We start from the raw sequence: 24,008 nt of genomic DNA, 5'->3' as shown, positions 1-24,008 counted from the left end.
ATCAGTAAATGATCTGTCCCAGATCCAAGAGATAAAGGCAGAAACTGAAGGACGTACATGCTCAGGTTCATAGAATCTCAGATCTGGAATCAGAACAGAGTTGAACAAATACAGACCTAATTGATGTAGTTTACAGGTAAGGGGTTTAGAAGAGGATATGATCAAGATCCCTCGCCTTGGAGTGTGACTGAAAGTTAAACTTCACAACCAGTTTTTGAATCACACGAAAGTATAACATGAGACATTGATGGGCAACTTTGTGGCTTTTACAATAATATGTAGAGTCAAGTCACTAGGTATCTGTTAGTAAAGCTACAGAATGAAAATGCAAAAAAAGATAAGGAACAATTGCAAAACACAAGGAATTTACATGGTTAATCTGAAGGATGCATCAATAACTCAGCAATGATGCTGCTTTCCATTACATGGAAGATAAAGAAAAGAGACCAGTCTTAAGTTCATGTTTTACCCTCTCAGAACGAGATAACATTAATTAATAATAAAATAGATATAAACCCTAGTCCCAGAATAATTACCACGGCAGCCCCACACAAAAAAAACACCTAAAAAAGGACCTCTATACAGATAGGGGTTCACAACAAGTCATTTTGAAAATCTAGAGATTCTGAACATGCCCCACTTCCCTCGTTAGTGGTAAGCAACCAAAATGGAACTTTGTGTGATAGGGGAAGACCACAATATTTCAGTTGCAAATTTTGGTAAAAACTGAGTGTAGTCACTATATTGGGACTGGTCAGTTGGAAGTTTCATCATCATGACCTTTTGTGTCTAGTAGAGGGAAAAAACAATCCATAAAAACACCCATCAAGATTCTCCATGGAGTTAGATGCCTATTTAGAATCCCAATTGCAAAACCTAATCCATGTTTCTTTTATTTTCTTATTTGATTCCTACTAGTAAACAGTTGATATAAATAAATACTTTTGGGTTAGAGGCTTCACAATTCAGCAGTGAAGCTCTCAGTCTGAGTTGTGGCTTTCCTTCCCTTCTTCTCTTATTTATTCTCGGAAACTTACATGGTATCAGAGCTGATTGGTACATAACTCATTGCTGGTTCAATCTATTCCATCCCTGGTCAGGTCCTGAGGACTTGGAGATCCATATACATCGGTTTGAAGAATCATTTTCAACTTGCAATAAAGGGGAGCAAGCATCTTCCGCTGCCCTTTCTAGGGGAGATTCTGTGGTGAATGAAGAAGTATTATAACAGCTTCTTACTTGAGGATTTAGGCCACAACTTCTGGGTTTTTTTCATGGAGAGGTTACTACTATTTTTTTCTTTCTTGGGATTGGCAAGGAGAATCTGCTAGGGTTATTGCTGCGATACTTCCTCTCTGTTTTTTGTATTGTTCCTTATTGCCGTTTGAGAAGCATGTAACCGGAAGTAGTTGTGTGGAGTGCCAACTTGGATCTGTTTTTCAGAGGAATTGATAAAGAGTTTTCAGGCTTTTTTTCCCTGTTCGATTGTTTATCATGTGGGGCTGGTTGGATCTTGTGAATTATTGATTTGGTGTTGTGGTTTGGTTGCATTATAATTTGAGAGTTGTTTGGTGATTATCTCTAGCTTCTTGAAGGGAAAAAAAATTGAAGTTCGTCATATTGAAGTCCCTATTTTCTGTGGGTAGCCTGTGGTTGTCTATTAGGGTTGGGATATGATTTTTCTGTTGGGAGGACACTATTTTTGTTAGCGATATTGTTTTAGTTGAGCAGACTCTGTAGGGAAATTTCTGGTATTATCTTTGATTATCTATGGAGAAACGGATTTGTACCTTATCTATAGGAGAAACGGATTTGTACCTAATTGGAGCACCATGACTGAAATAATCACCTCATCCTCCCAACAGTTTACTGAAAAGAAGTTCTGAGGCTTATCTAAATTTCATAAGTGGAACACCATAGTAAACGTTGTTCGCACTAGATGAGGACAGCTAGATCACTTGACTAAACTAGTCCTTGGGTGATTACATGCACACATACTTGAACAGATATTTAATTCAGTGGCAAGCTGTTAGGGCCTTGGGATCATGGTTCTGATGTGACAATGAGTTTGACCCCTAGCCGACACCCAGGTGGGCCCCCCTAGATGGCTCCAAGAAGCCCCCATGAACTGGATGAAACCCCTATAGGGATATTTAGGGCATTTTCAGCCCTTTTTTATTGCTGGAATTATTTCCAGAATTATTTATAGAGTTTAATTTGGGTTTTACACTTTTACTTCTCAATTTGAATTGATTAAGTTGTGGATAAAATAAGACCCTTGTACAAAGAGGGTTCCTATCTTTAAGGAGTTTACTTTTAATTAGAAGTTGACTTTTTAGCAATTGGTGGTTAAGTGTCCTAAGGAGTTCTTTTTCAAGTGAACTTCCTTAAATAGTTTTAAGTTATTTAATCTTTTGATTTCAGCATGTGTCTTTAGTTGTTTAGATTCTATTTCAAGGGTTGAGATTATGTGGTGGGATCCTAGTCTAGTAAGGAATGTCACATAGTGTCAGACTCTTTTAGCAAGCTATAAACAGCCTCTGTTTCTTTTTAATTTTTTAAGTCTAAATATCTGAAGAAGAAAATTGAGTTTGAAGGACCGTGATTCCTGTTTGAGGGGGCCAGAACAGATTTTAGAGAAAGCTTTCTTCTTCAATGATCAGCAACCTTGTTTAGTGTCCTTCAAAAATTCCAGCAACTTCTTCCAAGTCCAGCAGCCATTAACAGCCGGATTTATGATGGAGCAATTACTTAAAAGTACATTTTGTGCAACAGTCCTTCCTATCTGATAGAAAAGGATGCCATGCCCATGCACTTGGAATTTGCAGGTGTTGGCCAGGATTCCCGGAGATGGGATTTTTAACCAAACCGTTGGATGGTTAAATTGGCAATCCAGTCTCTTTCTCCTTCGATCAATGCAATTAATAGGACCAACTCAACTGCAACACATTCCTGCATTTCTGTATAAGAATAAGAGCGGGCTAGAATGATGTGTTGGCTGGGAAAATAACCGGGAAGTTGAATGCCTAGGTATACTTTTCTTATGTACCGGCGCCATCAATGTCAGGTTCGCTCCGCATGATCTGGGAGATTATTTATATAGGATAAGATGTAAAGCACGCCCCCTGTTCTTCAGTCTTGGTCAGGCCTTTTCTTTGCTAGGTTGGGTGCTCCCTAACAGATTCAAGGCAGCTTTACCTCGCCCAAGTGCTTGCCCCCTTTATTAGGTTGGGCAGCACGCCTTCTCTTCACACCTCTGCCTCCATTTCTGCCTCTTATGTTGTTAGGTAGGGGTGGGTAACTCACTCCCTCATATACGAATTCTCGGGGATACAAGTGGCGACTCATCCCTCCCAGGCACTGAACAAAGGACAGCAAATCTTCATCAAGTACAGCCCCTCCCTTACCCTGTGATTTAACCAAGGACCCTCCCCCTCCTTTCCTCTCCTGTGCAAGCATCCCCAGCCCCTCCCACACCCCTGCAGCAGCCAAGAAGCTAGTGCACTCCCCCTTGCTGCTGCAACACAGCAGCAGCTTCTCCCACCCCCTGCGACTCCCCTAGTCCCTTTCCTACCTCCTACGATCCTTCCCAGCCCATGCCACCCTCCCCTGCCCCTGCAATAGCCTCCAGCACCTCTTCTCTCTCTCTCTCTCAGACTCTCTTTCCCTCCCCTCTCTGCCTTGCCGCAGATCTGAAACAGAAAGAAAAGCAGAAAAGAAAAGAAGAGAAAAAAGAAAAGAAAAAGAATAGAAAAGAGAAGAAAGAAAAGAAAAGAAAAAGAAGGAAAAATCCAACGAAGATTTTTCAAGATCCATTACAAATTGATCATTCCCTAATTTTTCCCTTTTCCCAAAATTCAACCTGTACCCATGATAACATCCCCTCATCAAGCCAATTGTGTATCTTTATTTTCCTTTTCAATTTCCATCTACCCATAGGATCCCATAAGATAATTGGAATTACTTGCTAGAAGATTCTAGGCAATCCTTAGTTTTAGGGAATCTTTCCAAGAAACCGTAACCCTCGAACTGGATTCACATAAGGTTTTGAGAAGCCTTTGGCTAAGGGCAGTATATGCTGTGGGGGTGATTGATAGCATTATAACCAGATTTATCTTGCTTATTACTTAAGTAAATCAACTTAGTATTACAAGTACCCAAATAGCAGGTTTTTAACACAGACCATGTTGTTGATCTTGTGACTCACTTGCAGACTGTAAATAAAATGTGTTATATTCTGGTTAGAACAATCTATCAAGGATTTATGTCATCAAAAGATTTTTGTAGGGTTGATAGGAAAGGTAAAGATCTCACTCTATTTTGCAGACTTCAAAAGAATGTATGAAGGATTAAACTCTACTCTAGCTATTTCATCTGATGTAAAAACAATGCAAAAATAAATAGAACAACTAGTTGTGATGAGCTTTTCTGGGAGGTTTTGGAAAGGAGCTTGAAGCTGTCCAGCACAAGTTCTTGGCAGTGATCATGTACCCATATTAGCAAACACCTTTTCCAGAGTTCTTTTAATGTTGTAAGAGAATACCCAGCACTACTACAGATAGTTCAGCTCTTGCCAAGTATCATGTAGTACTTCAAGATACAATATAGGAGTTGTGGGAGTAACCTCAGTAGGAATTCTGGCTTTCAAAATTTTCCGGACAATTTTGGGCAGACCAAAGCCTGACATCCTTGTGGTCATGTTGTATATATTCAATGCTTTTGTTGGAAATTTCATGTAAAACCACTACATATTGCTAATGTTGTGACAACTTGAAAGCTCACTCCTACAACCACTAAAGTTCAACATGGGGGTAAGACTATAAATATGACAAATGAGAATTATACTTGCCACCCTTGTTCAGACAAGTAATGCTATCGCTTGCCTTTCGTCCACATATTGCTCTTGGGTCATTCATACAAAAGCATATGATCATACGAATCAGGCCACAAGTATCTTTCATTCTTTTTATTCATCTTCCTCCATAGTTTCACTAGGTGTTGGTTGACTTGGTTTCCATACTAATGTTAAAGGAATGGGCATTGTCCAACATATTGATTTCCTAATCCTCTCTTCAGTCCTTTACATGCCTAACTTTCCTTTCAATTTATTATCTTTCATAAATTTACATCCACTAATAATTGTCCTGTCACCTCTCTTTTTTTCAAAATTTTATTTATTTAGGATCTCACAACGAAGAAGACGCTTGATAGAGGCCGTGAGTCTAGGGGCTGCAGTTGTTCGAGGACAAATCACCCATTACTTGCTCTAGTATCTCCATTCCACATCAAATCCACTGTTAGTTAGGACACCTTAGAAAATTTAAGATTATTAGATAGTCACTTTTTTAAGCAGAATTGAAGGCATAGGGCTAAGACTATTTTAGTGGGTTAAAGTTATCCCACATATTTTGATCTCCATGGTCTAGACCTAAGCCCAAGTCTAGTTCTTAAAAAGTCAATAAAAGGGGTTGTGCTTTGAAAATAAAAGAACTCATTGTCAAAGGAGTTATTCTTTGTCAAGAGTTAGGTAGTAGTTAAGTTATTAATAGGTAGGTGGTGTTAGCTAGTGGTTGGATGTTACTATTAATGTTTATGTCTCATTAAAATGTTATATAAAGAGACTTATGTAAGAGGTGAGGAGACACAACTCATCAATTGAAATCAAATTGCTTTTTTAGTATTCCTTCTCTATGGAGACTCCTTGTGTTTGATCAAGGTAGGTTGGTGTTCGATCCAATCGCTACACCTTAGCGGTGTGAAGCCCAGATGTTACATTGTTATTCTCAATTCCCTTGTATTGTCCCTTCAATTTCTTCATCATAGTTCTGCTCCTGTTTTGAAGATCTATTTAGCCCGTATGTTATGCTATTATCCTTATAACACCACTCTAATTTCAGCCCTCTTTCACATATGAATTATGTTTCATCTTGAGTCTATCAAATCTGAAATTGATTCCAGTGAAAGGTCCTATTTGGCTATTGTTTTGATCAATCAAATACAGTACTACATTACTTTTATTTTGTGCTTAGTTTAAATATTAGTCTTCTCAATTTGAAAGCTTTGCCATCTGAGCCATCCATATTGTGTTAATAAATGGTTTAACCAACCTTTCTCTTTAGTTCATCTGATATGTGGGGTCCTTGGCTTGTTGGAATTGAGGAAGGAGATCTCACACAACTGCTATGACCTTCCAAAGAAGCCACAACTTGACTTGCCTTCAACCTCAAATTTAATTTCATTCAATTCAACTTGTAGATTACAAGTTTGAAGGCTTTATTTATGGCCTCAAATAAGGAAATAGAAAAAGGACTCTAACTTGGAGAACCAATTAAAACTCTAGCTAGCTAACCACCTTTAACTCAACTACTACTTGACTAAGACTTTGACTAACACAAGAAACTCAGTAACTAACTCTAGAGGACTCCAATCAAAATTCTAAGAGTAGATATGGAGTCCTAAAAATAAGGAGAATTAACTTGGATTCAAATTGTGGGATCCCTACATAACTAGGAATATTACCTGGATGAGGACCCTTAGGCTGCGTTTGTTTGCTGGAATAAAGATGGGGTGGGAAAAAAGGGGTGGGAAAATTCTTGAAAAACGTGTAGATTTCTTACTTTTCCTTTAAATCCCAAAATGGTATATTGTTTGGTTGCTTGGGGTGGGAAAGTGGGAGACAAGTTTCCTTGAATCAAGGAAACTTGTCTGTTGATGTGGCAGCCCAACTTTCCCACCCCATGCCATTTTAAAACCCCACATATTTTGTGGGACTTTGTGGGAAAGTTGGGAAAAGTAAAAAATGGGACCCACCCCTATCACTTTTCCACAAAACCCTTTCTTTTCCTCCTTCTCCCTCACCCTACTACACATGGGACCCACATGTTTTTTTTTCCCACTCCTTTTTTCCCACCCCACCTTTGCAAACAAACGCAGCCTTAAGTAACTTGCAAAATACTAATCAGAAAACTAAAATAAAAATATATCTAAGCTCCACACAACATCCTGGACTCAATGGGACCCAGACCTAGGACACCACGCAATTGTCCAAAATTACCAAAATGCCCCTTTTGTTAGTCAAAATTCTCTGGTTGCTGGTGGGGTCACATAGTAAGACTCAAGAGGATCCATTATAACTTTGTTATTATCATTTAGCCTCCCCTTGATGTTGATAGTTGATACATTTTTCTTATATTATTCCTTGAATTCATTGAGTAATTGCCATTTTATCTTGCTTAATGAGTTGGCTTTTTCGGTTATAATACTGCACAGGTAATTTGAGTGAACACCAATGCCAGCTGGCATCAGGTTACACCATTGCATCCGACCTATTTAGGGTGGGGTGTGGCAGTTAGAGGCTAACTTGGTTATGCAGCAGCAACTGGATGGTGGATACGATCCAGCATGTCACTTGTTCTAATACTAGGAGTCAGGGACTCTTAAGATTGGCCTGAAATAGGCTTCTGTTGTCCCACAAGTTTCATGCCCAAATCTGGCCATTTGGCCCCTAAAACCTTTCATTGAAACTAATAGAAAAAAAATACTAAGTTTTGGCTGAAATTTTGACTTCAGGCTGGATCGAAACCTTGTAAATTGACTCCTACCTTGGATGACTTTGAAGGGATTTAAAAAAAAAAAAAAAAATTGTGTAATAATATGGTGAAAACCCACTAAATACAACAAAACAGGAATAAAAGGATCTAGAAATAGTAATGCAAGATCCGGTTAGTGGCTGGCCTAGAAACCTGGAACAAAACCAGCTAAACTGGTTGAAGATGAACAGCAACCCAAGTTGAGGACTGAGTTGACAACTAAGTCGTGTTTCAAGGGAACCTCCAGGTCTTATTCATCGTCTTAATACTATTTAGAATTACCTATATCTTGATGGTCTTTAAGCTGATCTTCATCAAAGGCACAGCTAAAAAGTACATAGCTGGATTCTGAAACCTCAGCATCATATGATACCGTCTCCATGCCAGATGTTCCATATGGGAATAATTTGACATATGGCAGTCACCATTCACATCCCTCAAAGCTTACGTCGAGTTGGTATTATCAACTTATCATGAGGGTGGACACATACTACAGAGCCAATGCAGCTGTAAGGATGCACTTTAGGTATTGAATTTTCACAATAATAGTTCCACATAAGTGAAAGAAAAAAAGAGAGGAAGTTAATGATAGTACCCAGCATCATTGCCTTCGGCACACAATTCAAGGGCAAAAACAGTCCCCAGCGCAACCACTCTTTGCACCTCTGGAACTGAAGATATCTGATGCACAAGTTCCACGTTCCACAACTGCAAGCATTTGTGCATGGTAAAAAAATATATAGAAAGAGAGATCATGAGTAATAAAACCTTACCAGAATAAATTAAAGTTTCATGAAGTAAGAGTCCCAATGTCCCATGCTATGAGAGCGTCCCTTCAAATTTAACTCTCTCTACTGCCTAGTGCCATATACCATTAAAAAGAAAGAAAGAAATATATATATATATATATATATATATATATATATATATATATATATATATATATATATATATATATATATATATATATATATATATATATATATATATATATATATATATATAGCTTGAGTTGGGTTGAGCGGAATATTCTTTTCCCAGCCAATTCAAGCTACTGGTTTCAATGCCTAATCAGTGGTTCTTTGAGCTGATTCTTGGCATAACAGCCTCTTTTTGACCTTCAACACATACAGAATTAGTTGTTTTGTGAAAAAACCACTAGAACTTCTGGTTTTAACCCTAGATTGTTGCTAAATAATGGCCAGAACCAGGACAGATACTTAGTTATGCCTAACATCAGTTAAGCTTGAAATATTATTCTTAAATAAACAAACACCCATGCTTCCAACAAAAATAGTAAAAAAATAAATTCTCAAAGAAAAAGATAGTCAACCTCCCAGGTCAGGAACAAAAGGTGAAGTTTTAACGGTAAGTGCAATTTTTAACTTTTTAATGTTAGGCCTTTTATTAAATCTAAATAACTCACAAAATTTAATATAATAAAATATTACTAAAAACCATAAGTGTGCTAAAATACTTGTTTGCTTTGATGTCTAAAAAAGTATTTTATTTACAATGATTCGCACACACCAAATTAAGTGTGATTGGAACATAATTACAATATAAATAAAATCTAGGTGATCTTGAATTTGTTGGAAAGCTTGCTAACAAATCCAAGATTACTTAAATCTGACTTATGTTGAAGAAGCTATGTTCTGGTCAAACTTAATTTGGCAAGTACAAATGTTTTGTAATCAGTCTAGATTAAAGTTTTTTTTTAACACATCAAAACAGAGGAATATTTTACCACATTTTTGTCTTTAGCAATTTTTTACTATACTATGATTTAAGAAGATATTTAGATTTAATAAAAACCCTTAGCATTTGAAAGTTGAAAATTGCATCTACTATCGAAAATCTGACATTTGTTTATTTATTGTGGGTTAAGCATTTAATTAAATAATGTTTGGCATATTTAAGGGTCAACAAGTATCTCTGGAGGGGAGTGATTGCGTTAGTGAAGCATATATAGGTTTCTAGGTCAATCCAACCAAAACCAAAGAAGTTGATCAAGTAACGGTATTTTTTTTGGGGGTAACCTTGACATTTTGTCTCAGCTTGACCAGAATCCGAGATATCTCAATTGCCTGTTTCAACCAAGATTTGCTTCTATGGTAGGCACATCCAGTTTCCATTCATATTGAATTACCTCTATTCTCATGACTCTAAATAAATTATGCATTGTGTTTCGATGAAAATCATTAAAAAGGCATCTTGCAAACACTTCAGATATTTATTCAAGTATTGCAAAGCACACTTTCAAGCTTCAGTGGATAAAACCTAAAGTTTCATGGCTACCCACATTTTAAGGATTTGGAGTGGAAAGTAGTAAGTATCCTAATTCCTACAGCCTATAGCAACCAGAGATAACTATAACCATGATGGATATTTTCTAGATCCATAGTAATACATTCTTGATTTTAAGGAGCAGATCCACTTCATGAATCCTAAATAACCCTATATTTCTCTTCTAAATAACCCTATATTTCTCTTGTATAAGTTCAGTCTAATGCAATCAAATCTGACTGAATGAGCTTAATGAGTTTAATTCCTTGGGTGAGGGGTACATGAATTCTGTTCCAATATTCCACTTCGCTAATCCATAGGCTTTAATTTATTTTACCACCTATTCAACCAAGGTCTTTTTTGGCCTTCCCCTTTCTCCATATAACACCCACCACATGCAGATTCAGTGCTCATGCTGAAGCAGACAAAAACATAGCCAGCGGTACTGGTTCTGGTTTGGACTGTTTTCCAGTAACTTTTATGGTTTATTAAATTTTCTTGTAATCCTCAAAAGCAAGAAACATTGGGGTCCTCCACAGGCAATTATCTTCCTCTCTTTTGTAAAATAGCTAACTTATCAAGCTGCTTGCAAAGGACTCAAGGCTGAAATAATTGCCATAAATTCTACTCGTGACTCATTTTTATATTTGGAGTTTCCATTTTTTGGAGTCCAACTTAAAATAGACTTCTCCTCTAGCCTGCAAGTGGGAGAGGTATCCTAATTCTTCTTTGGTTCCAGCTTCCATCTTTGGATGTTGACAGGAAGTTCCTAAGTTGTATAGAAAAAGAAAAGGGGGATTGGTGTATTAAATAACCTCCGCTTGTTGGCTTTGGACTCTTTGAGATTCAGAGCATTGTTCTACTGTGAGATTCAGTGCAAGGCATGATGAAATTAAATAACAGGGTTAAAGTTTTAGTGGTTTTCCCGACCTTGAGGCCAGGTGGATCCCAAATCATATCCTTTATTCATCTTCTCCATTGATTCAGGCCAGTCTTCTGTATTTCCCAACCCCATGCATGCTCATTTCTAACTCTATTTTGTTAACTAGCTTCTTATCTTCTTTTTCATCAATTAATACATTCTGATTTCCATGTTCTGTTTTCAAAAGCAGAACGCTTTGATTGATTTTCAGAAACCCAATGTTGCTCTATTTCTGATAGTAAAGTTCTGTAAAACTGATTCGTTGTTCTAATTCTGGATCTGGTTTCTACCTTGTCTGTCTAACCTTATTTTCTCTGAGGGTTTCATTTTCCTAAACCCAGTAGCGTTCTTCATTACTTTATATCTGACCACCAGATCTCTTTCAAGACCTTACTGGGTCATTCTCCATCCCCAAAAGGCTATTCAACAAAATTTGGACCAGGTAAGAACTGTCTTGATGTAAACCAGATCCAAGCCTACCCAAAAAGGGCCCAGAGAGTTTAGCACTACGCTGCGGCCCTACAGCAATCCAAGCAATTTTGTCCAAGCATAGGGGTATTTTGGTAATTCTGTTAATTTTTCAGTTGGGCTCACTTGGAGTTTGATTGGGTCAAGAATGTTTGTGGGACACAAGATTCCTTTTATTTTTTATTTATAAGTCATTATTTGTTGAGTTATTGAAGAGTCCTTGTTAGGTTGGGATTCCTACATTGTAAGGGAGCTGCTAGTTTCTGTGTACTTCTTACAGGGAATCTATATCTATTTGAAAGACCATAACGGATCTGTTATGGTTTGAATTTGATTTTTGAATTCAAGTTTTTAATTTTGAATTCAAATTTGAATATTGTAAACGACTCTTGTACAACAACCATGTTTATTTATAAATACATAAAACTTACCCGTCAAGGTAAGCAACCTACTTATCAAAATTAGAGTTTTTCTCTGCATTGTTTCATGGTATTAGAGCTAAGGTTTTGAGATTTTTTTTCCCCAAAACACTACATTTTCAATGGCCACTGCTAACACTCCATTCCCCATTACCAATCTCTCCAACCTTGTTTCTGTCAAGCTTGATGGAGCAAATTATCTCATGTGGAAAGAACAATTAGAATCCATTTTTATTACATGTGATCTTATGCATCATCTTGATGGTACTGGATCAATGCCAAATCAAACTGTCACTATTGGAGGAACTCAAACGCTGAATCGAGCATTTCAAACCTGAAGAAAGAATGATCATTTTGTTCGAGCATGCATTAATGCCACCCTCACACCGTCTCTTTCTTCTCATATTCTTGGCCTTCAAACAGCGAAAGATGTATTGGATTCTCTTGCACAACTCTTCCAACAACAGTCCACTGCTTGAAGGACTTATCTTCGCAGTGAATTGCAAATGATCAATAAAGGAACGAGAACAATTACGGACTATCTTCACAAAATTAAGTCCATCGCTGATTCCTTAGCGGCAATCAATGACAAGGTAAATGACTCTGATTTGGTAGCATATACATTAAATGGTCTTGATTCGGATTATCTGACTTTCATCATCACTGTGGAAAATATTACCCCACCCGTTACCTTTACCGACCTAAGGGCTAAACTACTTACTAATGAGCAACGGTTACGCCGTGGCTATGGGAACACCCAATCAATCTTAATTGATTCTCATTCCCCTACTGCATTACTTGTTACAGATCAACCTAAATTTAATCGGCCTAATAATAGTATTGATTCATAACCACCCAACAACCGAACCCACCTAGATCTGACTTCCGAAATTCATCAAATGGCCCTCCAAGATCTCAAAATTCCTATAACCGACCAAACCAAAACACCTTTAATACTAATTCCTTCAAATGTCAAATATGTGTTAAGCAAGGCCATTCGGCCAATAGATGCTATTTCCGTTATGCCCAGAGCCGAAATAATCCTAATCCACCACCTCACATTCCTTATGCTGGCTTACATGGTACCCAAAATACCCAACATATTACACCACAGAATGATGCACAGTGGATACCGGATTCAGGTGCTACCAACCATATGTCATTTGATCCAGCCATACTACAACGATCTGCCACTTACAAAGGAGAAGACCAAGTTTCAGTTGGTGATGGTAAGAAATTTCCTATAACTCATATAGGCTCCTCAACTTTGAAAACAAATTCAAATCATTTATCTTTTAATGATATACTAATAGTTCCCCAATTGTCAAATAATTTAATTTCTATTTCTCAACTTACATCTGACAATAATTGTTCTTTTGAATTTTTTCCATGGGGTTTCTGTGTTAAGGATTTGGAGTCAGGCATCACTCTACTAAAGGGTCCAGTCAAAGATAAATTGTATTCTTTTTCGACCAATGCTATGCCTCCTTTGGATCTTTATGGAAATAAAGCTCCTTCTGATATTTGGCATCAACGGCTTGGTCATCCTTCTTCTGTAGTATTTACTCATTTGAAAAATAGTGTCTTATTTAATTCGTTTAAAACACTTAGATCCAATAAAATTTGTGACGCTTGCGAACTTGGCAAACATCACAAATTACCCTTTTCTATTTCAGTTAGTAGAACTACTCAACCATTACAGCTTATCATTGTGATTTGTGGGGTCCCACTAAAACTTTGTCAAAAAGTGGATTCAATTCATATATTATTTTTGTTGATGATTTCAGTCGATTTACTTGGTTTTATCCTCTACGATTTAAATCTGATGCAATTCATTGTTTCAAGCATTTTAAAAATATGGCTGAAAACTTGCTTTCTACTTCTATTAAATTTTTTCAAAGTGATGGAGCCTTAAAGTTAACAAGGGGAGCTTTCAAAAACTATCTTGATGAATGTGGTATTGTATCCAAGAGTTCATGTCCTCACACTCCAGAACAAAATGGAGTTTCAGAAAGAAAACACAGACACATTACAGAGATGGGTTTATCCCTTCTATTCCAAGCTCACATGCCCAAAGAATATTAGTTAGAAACCTTTACTGCTGCTATCTATTTAATAAACCGGTTACCTACACCGATATTGCAAGGAAAATCTCCTCATAAAGCACTGTTTAACTTAAAACCAGATTATTGTTTATTGAGAGTTTTTGGTTGCCTTTGTTACCCCAAGTTGACACCCTACAGAGAAGACAAATTATTGCCAAAGTCCAAGGCTTGTGTCTTTCTTTGTTACAGCCTCTATTACAAGGGTTATAGATGCTTAGATATGGACACTGGCAAGGTATATTTATCTAGACATGTTATTTTTGAAGAAAATGAATTTCTCTTCTCAAATCCCCCATCACACCAATCATCAAACAAACCACCAGTAGAATTTATTTCTCTACCTGTTTTCATTCCACACACCCTACCAAATGTGCTTCCACTCACTTCACATTCTTCTTCACCTATTTCAAACAATCAACCATCACAAACAGCCCCTACAACATCATCACCAGCCATATCAATGGCAAATCCAACCCAAGATGTTAATCAATCCCCACCTCAACTACCTCCAACAATAGACCAACGACAGCCCCAACCATCTCATCCTATGATTACTAGGAGTAAAACCAATTCCGCCAAACCAAAACCCCCTCTCCCTTTACTCACTATTAGACACCCAATACCTCAAACCTTTCTTTCCAACATCCCAACAGAACCTAAAACCTACAAATCAGCCTCAAAAGACCCAAAGTGGATTGATGCAATGCAACAAGAATACAAAGCGTTGATAAACAATCAGACTTGGAACTTGGTGCCTTATACTAATGTATGAATATTGTAGGCTGTAAGTGAGTGTACAGGATCAAGACAAAAAGTGATGGTTCCATTGAGAGATACAAGGCACAATTAGTTGCCAAGGGGTTCAGCCAACAGGCAAGAGTGGACTTTCATGAAACATTTAGTCCAGTTGTAAAGCCAGCCACGATTTGGACAGTATTAACTATTGCACTCTCAAAATCATGGCTAGTACATCAACTTGATGTGAAAAATGCCTTCTTGAATGGCAACTTAGCAGAAGATGTTTACATGGAACAACCACAGGGGTTTGCTTCCACATCTAAACCAACACATGTTTATCATCTACAAAAAGCAATTTATGGTCTCAAGCAAGTTCCACGAGCTTGGTTTCACAGATTCAAAACATACCTACAAGGAGAAGGTTTCAAGCAAAACGTGGCAGATTATTCCATGTTTACACGCAAAACCCAAGGTACAATGACAACATTGCTGTTATACGTAGATGATATAATATTGACAGGAGCCAATGAAGCTGCAATTCAAGAGGTTATTCAAAGCCTGAGCAAAGAATTTGCAATGACAAATTTGCGACACTTGCATTACTTCTTGGGAATTGAGGCTAATCGAAGTTCAGATGGTCTTTTACTCACTCAAAGTAAATACCCCATCGATTTATTAAAGTCTATAGGAATGGAAACTTCAAAGCCATGCACAACCCCAATTGCAGTTGGAACAAAATTATCATCAACAACAGGTTATCCCCTACCTGATCCAACACCATAAAGACAATTAGTAGGAGCCTTACAATATCTGATGATCACTAGACCAGATATCTCCCATGTAGTCAATTAAGTGTGTCAGTTCATGCAATCTCCAACAGAAGATCATCTACAAGCAACAAAACGTATTTTATGTTATGTCAAGCATACTATTGGTGCTGGTGTTCTCTTGAAACCAACCCAACTTTCTTTCATAGCTGCTTCCTGATGCAGATTGGGCAGGATGCCCTGACACACGCCGATCAACTAGTGGGTTTTGCACTTTTCTTTGGGATAATTTATTATCATGGTCTTCCAAGAAACAACCTACAATATCTAGATCAAGTACGGAAGCTAAGTACAAATCCCTTGCCATCACAGCATCTGAGTTATTATGGCTTTCTTATGTTCTACGTGATTTGCAAGTACAACTGTACAACTTCCAAGAGGAATGGAAACTTATTGTGATAATGTGTCTGCAACACAAATGGCTGCAAATCCAATGCTACATGCTCGCATAAAACATATAGAAGTGGACTATCATTTTGTCCGAGACTTGGTTCAGAACAACACCAAAAAGTGCACTTTGTTCGGTCAGATGATCAAATTGTAGATGTGTTTACTAAGGGCTTAACATCACAAGCTTTCTTCAAGCATAGAGACAAACTCTTGCACCTGCCAATGCAGAGTTTAAGGGGGGATGAAAGACCATAATGGATCTGTTATGGTTTGAATTTTATTTTTGAATTCAAGTTTTTTTAAATTTGAATTCAAATTTGAGACCCTTGTACAACAGCCATGTTTATTTATAAATAAATAAGACTTACCCATCAAGGTAAGTAACCTACTTATCAAAATTAGAGTTTTTTTCTGCATTGTTTCACTATTCTTAGTTTTCAATTTGGATCCTTCTGGAGTGAGATATGATTAGAGTCCTTGTATGAGTAAGAGTCTTTAGTCAAGTAGGAGATATGGTTCGATTTGTCTTTAAAATTAGAGTACTAGCATGAGTTCCTTCTAAAGGCTATAAATAAACCTCTCTATCATGTAACAAATCAGATTATGACTAATGAAATAAAGCTGAGATTTGAAGGAGCAATTTGTTGGAGTTGTGGGTTCCTCAAGGGGGAACTTGCGGCAGCTTAGAGAGAACAATTCTGCAGAAACTGTAAAGAAGACCTTGACTCCTCACCTCCTCAAGTAAGACAGACCCCCACCACCAAAACAGCCTCTCCTCTCTCATCCCTTCCACCTGTAGACCTCCCCATCCCCCTCAAACCCTAGTTCCTGCTAGTACAGCCTCTTTTCCACCATCACAATCTTCCCATTCCCCCTCCAAAACCTTGCGGCCTCCCCTATTCCCCTGCTCCAGCCCTCCATCTCTAATTCCCTCCCTTCCCCAACCTTAGGATAACATTCCCAGCCCTTCCCCTTTCTTTTCTCTCTTCTTCTTCCTTCTAGCTTGCAGCAGTTTAGTATTTTTCTCTAAAATTCAAAACCAGACAATAAACTCAACCTAAAATCCTAGACTTCCCTTACCCCATACCTACCCCTATTAGGAACTAAAAATCCCTTCCCCATCCCTAAGCAAACAGCCCCCTCCCCCCTTCTCTCTCTAAAGAATTTTCAGCAACTTATCTTCTTCATTAGGAAACCCTAACCCTAAAACTTCAAAACCCTCAGCTCCTAAACCAATCAACCAAATCCTAAACCCTTTAAGAATTAGCTTCACGAGTATTCCAAGAAAACTTAACCTTAACTCTAGTCTAATCCAAACCCTAGAAACCCTAATTCCCTTCAAACCCTAAAATCCAAAACCCAAAACTTGAAGATTCAGATCTGGATTCAACAGGAAGCGAAGTTTCAAACCAGAAATTGTAAATCCTAGCCGAAGCTAACCCTACCCCTTTCTAAACCCTAGTACTCAAACCATCAATAACCTTCAACCGTACGGTATTGTAAACCCTAGAAGACTGCTGATTCTCAAGAAGAGGATCCTGGTGTGAGTGTAGATATAGGGCATTACGTCAATCAGCCAAACCCCAGATCCTGGTTCACATCATGTCCTTGCTGTGAATAAAATATCCAGTTCTGGTTAACAGTTCATTACCTGAGAACTACTCACTCACTACTTTTAGCATGGAACAGAGTTCCTTTTCATCACAAGGACTCTGGTTGACCATGTTTTTTCTCTTCTATGGAATAAACATGATTTGGATATTCCCAAACTTGATCAAATAATTCCCTGTGGATTCCCCACACCTTTTCCTAGTTCTCTGTGGTTTCCTAGCAGAGATAGGAACAGCAATGCCATTGTTCATTTTACTGCACCTTCTTCCTTCTTTCTTTCTCAATCTCTCTTAAATTTTAGTGAAAGAAAAAAAGAAGAGAGGCTCTCGACTACCTGTCTTCTCAGTCTTCTTTGTACAAGGCCTTTTCGGTCTTCTGTGGCTTTTCCTTCTAAGACCACCTGTTTTGATTTTCAAATTTGTAAGTATTACATTATTACTTCATGCTTCATACTTTTGCTATTATTTTTTGCACGTTCCTCACTTGAAGATGTGCACACAAGACCTATGGCATACGTTCCATACTCACCTTGAACCTTTTTCTGGTCACAACTTCGTCACATGTACAGATAAAGAAGCAACACAACACATTATTTAAAGGCCCACCTTGGAATGTCCCCCATGGCAATAATATCAGTACAGTGGATGGTTGTTTATTTCTTATACCTTCTGTGGGGACCAATTTTGCTCTGTGGGGACCAATTTTGCTCTGTTTCTCTTTCTATTTTTCTTCGGGAAAGGGATACTAAAAACGTATACTGTATGTAATCAGCGCGAGCATGTAGAAAAATCTTGGAGAGGTTTCACAATGTTCAACGTTCCTTAAAATATTAAATTTAATGCATCTACCAGAAATACTAGTGACATGTAATGCATATCAGAAGCAGTAATTCCCACTTACCTCTTTCAGATGCCTTCCATTAGAAGTAATATTGGTATTCATCAGCGGGTCCTTAAACCATCTTATGGCTTTAGCAGCTGCGGTGCACCCCATGGCATGTGCAGAGTATGAATGCCCATGCAAAAGGGCCATGAGCTGAAATCAGAGGGAAGCCGAAAGATAAGAACTTTTACTTCCATCCAGTACGAGCTACAAACCTTCTCTCATATAAAGCATATCATTAACATTTGAAAGAGACAAGAGGAAGACATTTTGCAGGATATAACATGCTCAAGAGAAACTCAGCTTTTCTTTCGAATACCATAGCTATATTTCCAAACATTGAAATATTTATAAGAGAAATTATGTCGGATTATGTATTCACTAATTTGGTGGAACTCAAAAATTCTAAACTTTTAATCTGAAACTGGTCAATAATCTATCAACTTAATAAATGACAGTAAGTAAGATGAGTCATCTGCTTCAGCGACAGTCATATTAAAGCGATAGGATGAAGAAAATTTCAGGTGTAGCACAAAAACCAAGAAAAGGAAAGGTAAAAATGAATCTTCTCAGATTAGATTTTCTTGGGTCATCCAAGCAGGATAAGTACCTTAGAATCTCCTTTAAAAGCATCAAAAATGGAATTTGTAGCTAAAGTGGCAGATAAGGGAATAATCCCACCACTCATAAGCTTTGCATAGCAGGCTATGTCTGGATAACATCCAAGTAGTTCTGCTGCAGACTATGGAATGAAAATTAACACCCAGTTAATGAATCAGATGGGGAATAAGAAATCAATAAAACAAGCTACAGTTCCCACAACCCACCTCAGCTCCAAGACGCCAGAAACCTGTAAAAACCTCGTCAAAAATAATGGGGATTTGTCGACTTCGGCATTCTTTGACAATTACCCGCTGGAATAGGGGATCAATCATATGCATTCCACCAGCAGCTTGTATAACTGCAGAAAATTTCCAACTCAGAATACGATAAAATTGCTAACCCACTAGAGGTCCAACGAAATCCAGTCACAGACAAAGAGAACATCGCCATAACATGTAAACTCTATTCAGAGAGCACAATCATCAAATATGGTGAACATGTGAAGAGTAATTTAGAGCACCTATTACTTTAAACATGTAATTTGGGGGTGGGGGGGACGAAAACAAACCAACAAATTCCACAGAGGAGTTAGGACAGACCTCATGTGCATGTAACTAGGGAGACGCTTGTATTAGGTACCAACTCTCTCAATGGTGGTGAAGAGCAAGGAACTTAATTTCGGCGACATTTGCTGATGTCGGTAGTCAGCGAACCGAAAGGGTGGGGCGAAACGAGATTGGTTGAATATCGCCAGAAAATCGACGTATCGGAAAATTGTCGGCAAATCAGCAAAAAATGCCGAAAAATCGCCGGAAAACCGTAGGAGAAGAAGAAGAAGAAAGAAAGAAAGAGAGAGAAAGACGCTCGGTCGCATCACTCATGAGCACCAAACTTGCCAAAGTGACAATGGCTTCGATAAATGTTTCTCTTTCATGGAGATCAGCATCGAACCAGGGAAACCACTAAAGGAATTAGACGCTGAAAACTGAAAACAGAGATCAAGAAATGGGCGAAAGCCGTCGTTCGTTATGCTCGCCAGGTCAGTGGTCATCGGAAGATACCTGCGAACTTACGGCTTCTTGCCCTACCAATGGAAGTGAGCATCTATTGGAGATCCTTGCTCTGATATTATCGGTGCTCTCTTCCTTCCTGTTCTCGGTGAAATTTTGCTTTTGTCGGACACTTGCAGAGTTGCAGTAGAGATAAGAACTCCACTGCCATTCTCACTTGCAGAGTTGCAGCAAAGATAAGAAACTTTCTCTTGCATACCACGTGAACTCAAAATTTCATTTGAGGGTGTCCTTTGGGTTGATCGAAATGAAATATTGGAATTTGGGAAGAGATCGAAATTTTGTGAGTTTCGGCGAATAATCGACGATATTTTGCCAGTTCGCCCGGTTCGCCGGGTAGCGAACCCGGCAAACCGAGCGAACTTTCGTTCCTTGGTGAAGAGCACATTTATGTGTGAAATCTTAGGGCATAAAGCATGCATTTTACACACTTAGAGTGGAGCTACCTTGGGTTTTATGTCATTTTTGCAGATTTTAGGACTTTTTAAGATTTAAGCAAATATTTGGAGTTTTGGGTATGAAATATGCAATTTTAAACGTCAAGAGGTCCATTCAAATTCTCAAGTGTGAAAATGGGTCTGATCTAGAGCATGATGGGCTAGAGATGTGATTATGGGCCAACTCCAAAATATTTTAGAGATAAAGAAGCAAATTTTTATCTGCGATTAAGATTAGAAATTATCAATCAAATCTACAGAGGTATTATTAAGAGAGTCGTAATGGAAAAAACAAAAGAGTCCTTGGATCCTTCAATATCTTATTTCCTATTTGGGACTTGATCAAAGAAAGAAAAAGAAGAAAAAGAATTATATTCAGAGAAAGAAGAGGGAAATTCCCGTTTTTGAATGTCTCTGTCCAATTTCGATCAAGCCCTTCATCGAATGGTCATCCGGTGTCCAATCAAGCTGATTTTTGGAAGAGAGCTTCACGACTTCTTGATCCTCAAATCCAACGGTGGAATTGTGCATTTGATCTCTCTAAGTCAGTCCGATTAGTGCGCCAAAACCCTAATTGGTTGAGTCAGATAGGAACTCTGAGTTTGATTCAAACTCTGTCAAGATTCATATCCCATGTAAATTCTATAAAAAGAGAGCATACTCCAACAAGGGAGGACGTGTTTTAGAGCTTAGGAGAAGCATTCTTTCTTTTCTCTTTAGGTTTAATTTTTCTATGTAATGCAATTTCAAGTTCAATTTCAAGTTCAAGTTTCAAGGTTCAAGTTTCAAGATTCGTTTTTCTCTGGGTCTAACAATTGCAGATTAGATCATTCTAGATCTGGTTGTTAGGGTTGGTTGAGATTCGAATCGTTCATTCAATTCTTTTTTTATTTTTTTTATTTGAAGTTCAAAGATGCAAGTAATCTTCTTCAATAATCTTCTCTCCCCCCTCCATTCCCACTTCTATCTACCCCTCCATATTCTTAATTTAGGATTTACTTTCAGCATTTATTTATTGTTCTCCCTTCCCCTGGGTCCTTGATCAAAGATGCCTACAGTCGTGCCTCTCTTTAGTTAAGGTTTCCCTTTTCATTTTATTGCTTTGATTATTTCCTTTATGCAATTTTTTTCTCTAATATCCGTTCCCTCGATCGGTGGATTGTAAGCTACGGCAAAGGGTCCACGGTCAAAGTCATTATAATTATACTCCCCTTCCCTAGATCCAGAGCTAACACTCGGATCACTTCCCTTTTATTTTTATTTATTTATTGTTCGCATTTTTTCCTGCCTTTTATTAATTATGCGTTGGTTATGTTTGCTTTATTTTTCGTTTCAATTCAATTGCATTAGATGTATGGATTAGGACCGCTTGTTTAATTTAATTATTAGTTAAAATCTTTGAATCATTGCACTTTTGCATTACCATTAAGAGATTAAATTCTAAGTGGCATATCTCCTTGAGATCGACCAGTTAGCTACACGATACCGTGTGCTTGCGGTTATTTTTATTTCACAAACAAGTTTTTGGCGCCATTGTCGGGGAGGTATTAGTCCATTTTATTTTTCTCATTCTTAGGTAAATTGAAGTGTTTTAAACAAATAAAAAAAATTTAAAAAAAATTCAAATATATTACTCTTAACTAGAGTAGAAACAAAAACGTATAGTAGTCCCCACTCTATTGCAGAATCCCTAGGATTCGATTGTAGGTGGCTCCGAAGACTATACGGATTCCCTTGCTGTCAAACATATACAGCGCTCAGCTATACAGCAACCTTACTACTTTGGAATCATCGTTTCAATCTTTGTGGTGGGGAAATTCACTACTTTCCCTTATGTTTTTATTATTTTGTTTTATTCTTTAGGTACTTTATTATAAAAAAATTTAAAAAATATATTATTTTAAAAAAAATTCATTCTTTCATAAGAGCCTTTAATTGCATTAGGTGGTTAGTGCATGTGTGTTTGGACTCGTGATTCCACAAATCAAATTGTCCGAGTGTTTACCTTTACCATGGAAGACCTACCTCCACCTAAGAGTCTTAAAGATAGATTTTATCCAACTCGATCTGCACAACCCTCCTGCATACATTTACCTAAAGTGAGAGGTAATAAGTTTGAACTCAAATCTCATTATTTGTCTATGTTACCCCAATTTCATGGGTTACCTAATCAAGATGCATATTTGTTCCTTAGGGAGTTTGAAGAGGTTTGTGTCCTTATGAAGGTACAACAACTCACTGATGATGCCGTAAGACTACGGTTTATTACATTTGCATTAAAGGACCAAGCCAAAAAGTGGCTTTATAGCTTACCTCGGGATAGCATTACCACATGGGAACAATTCACTGTCCTATTCTTGAAGAAATTCTTTCCTTTCTCTAAGATGAATTAAATAAGAAATGATATTCTTCAATTTCGTCAAAAATCCAATGAGTCCTTTGCTAAGGTAATGGAGAGGTTCCAAAGCCTTCTCCAAAAATACCCTCACCAATGGTTTAGAATTATGGCATTTATGCTAAATAATTTATGAGCGTATCGATTATCAAACAAAGCAACTTTTGGAATCTACGTGCCCCACAGGATTTACATTGTTCACTGATGATTCCAAAGCTTGGGAATTTCTTTTAGACTTAGCCGATAGAACGAGAGAATGGGAGTCAACCCAAGAATCTGAAAGGACCAGTAGGGGATATTTTGTTGATAGCCAAGTTCATAAGGAAGCACAATAAACGGGTAAGAATGCACAATATAAAATATGCCCTCAAGATAAGAGTATAGCTATAGTGTTTTACTAATACCCAATTACAACACTTAGTAATGTAGCATTCATCTGATAATAGGGGGTCTTTCGCTTTTGCTAGATCTAGAGAGATACTACGAGTCCTCCATCCCAGATTCCATCGACGCGGCCATCTGGTTCACCAGTACTACCAAAAAGTCTCATGCTTACGTTACTGTTACTGATGTAAGTCTTATATCGGACCATGAAGACCCCGATCGTGCTTCTGGTTTCCATTCCCATCATCATATTGATGATAATTCTCCTCGTGCTCTGCCATAAGAACTTGGAGTCCGTATCATGGTGAAGGTAAGGTAACACTGTGATTCTTGCTCAAAAAACAGACCGAACGCGTTCGAGTTATTGGCTAGTCCGACCCGGCAGCATTCATGAGTCGCTCTTAAAGAGACCACTCCCTTTGGATCCACATCAAAAAAAATTTACAACTATACATTTTTAAAGACAAAACTGGACCATGCCATGCACATAATGCTGATATGACATATCATAGGAGACTACCATTATCAAGAGATAATACATATGCATTTTCAGTAATCGATACTTCAGGGGTTTCTATGATTGATGATGCACAAAATAAACTCAACTACAATCAGGAAAGGAAAGTAGGAACTCTAGGCATAAAAGACTGAAATTACATGAAGCATAATGTAATTCCTGATCTTTAATTATGTGGCAAAGAAAATTGAGAAACCAAAAAATAGCCTTGCCTGGTTCAATAATCAATGCTCCAACCTTTGTAAACCCACTTGATCCTTGAAACTGCAATAATTGCTGTGATATATATAGAGAATAATTTCTAGCGAGTTCAGAATCGTCCCGGCTCCTATCGAACAACTCATCTCGTGAGGCAAAGACTGTAA

At 37.8% G+C, this 24,008-nt stretch overlaps 1 protein-coding gene across 1 annotated transcript in view; it reads right to left on the bottom strand.

Annotated features, from left to right (window-relative positions):
* Positions 1-8,184: 8,184 nt before the first annotated feature.
* LOC148999166 (bifunctional dethiobiotin synthetase/7,8-diamino-pelargonic acid aminotransferase, mitochondrial-like) overlaps positions 8,185-24,008 on the bottom strand; it is a gene marked incomplete at its 3' end in the record, with an annotated part of 64,783 nt that continues 48,959 nt past the window's right edge. The window contains 5 exon segments of the mRNA XM_089141416.1: positions 8,185-8,297; positions 18,256-18,390; positions 18,848-18,979; positions 19,065-19,198; positions 23,856-24,002. Of these exon segments, the coding sequence (XP_088997542.1) occupies positions 8,185-8,297; positions 18,256-18,390; positions 18,848-18,979; positions 19,065-19,198; positions 23,856-24,002 (661 nt within the window).

The sequence above is a fragment of the Hakea prostrata genome, unplaced genomic scaffold, assembly GCF_041222555.1.
Source record: "Hakea prostrata isolate BN-2017 unplaced genomic scaffold, UWA_Hpros_2 contig_31, whole genome shotgun sequence".
NCBI classification, from domain to species: Eukaryota; Viridiplantae; Streptophyta; class Magnoliopsida; order Proteales; family Proteaceae; genus Hakea; species Hakea prostrata.
The sequence above is the reverse complement of the archived record's forward strand: the minus strand, read 5'-3'. Positions and strand labels throughout refer to the sequence as shown.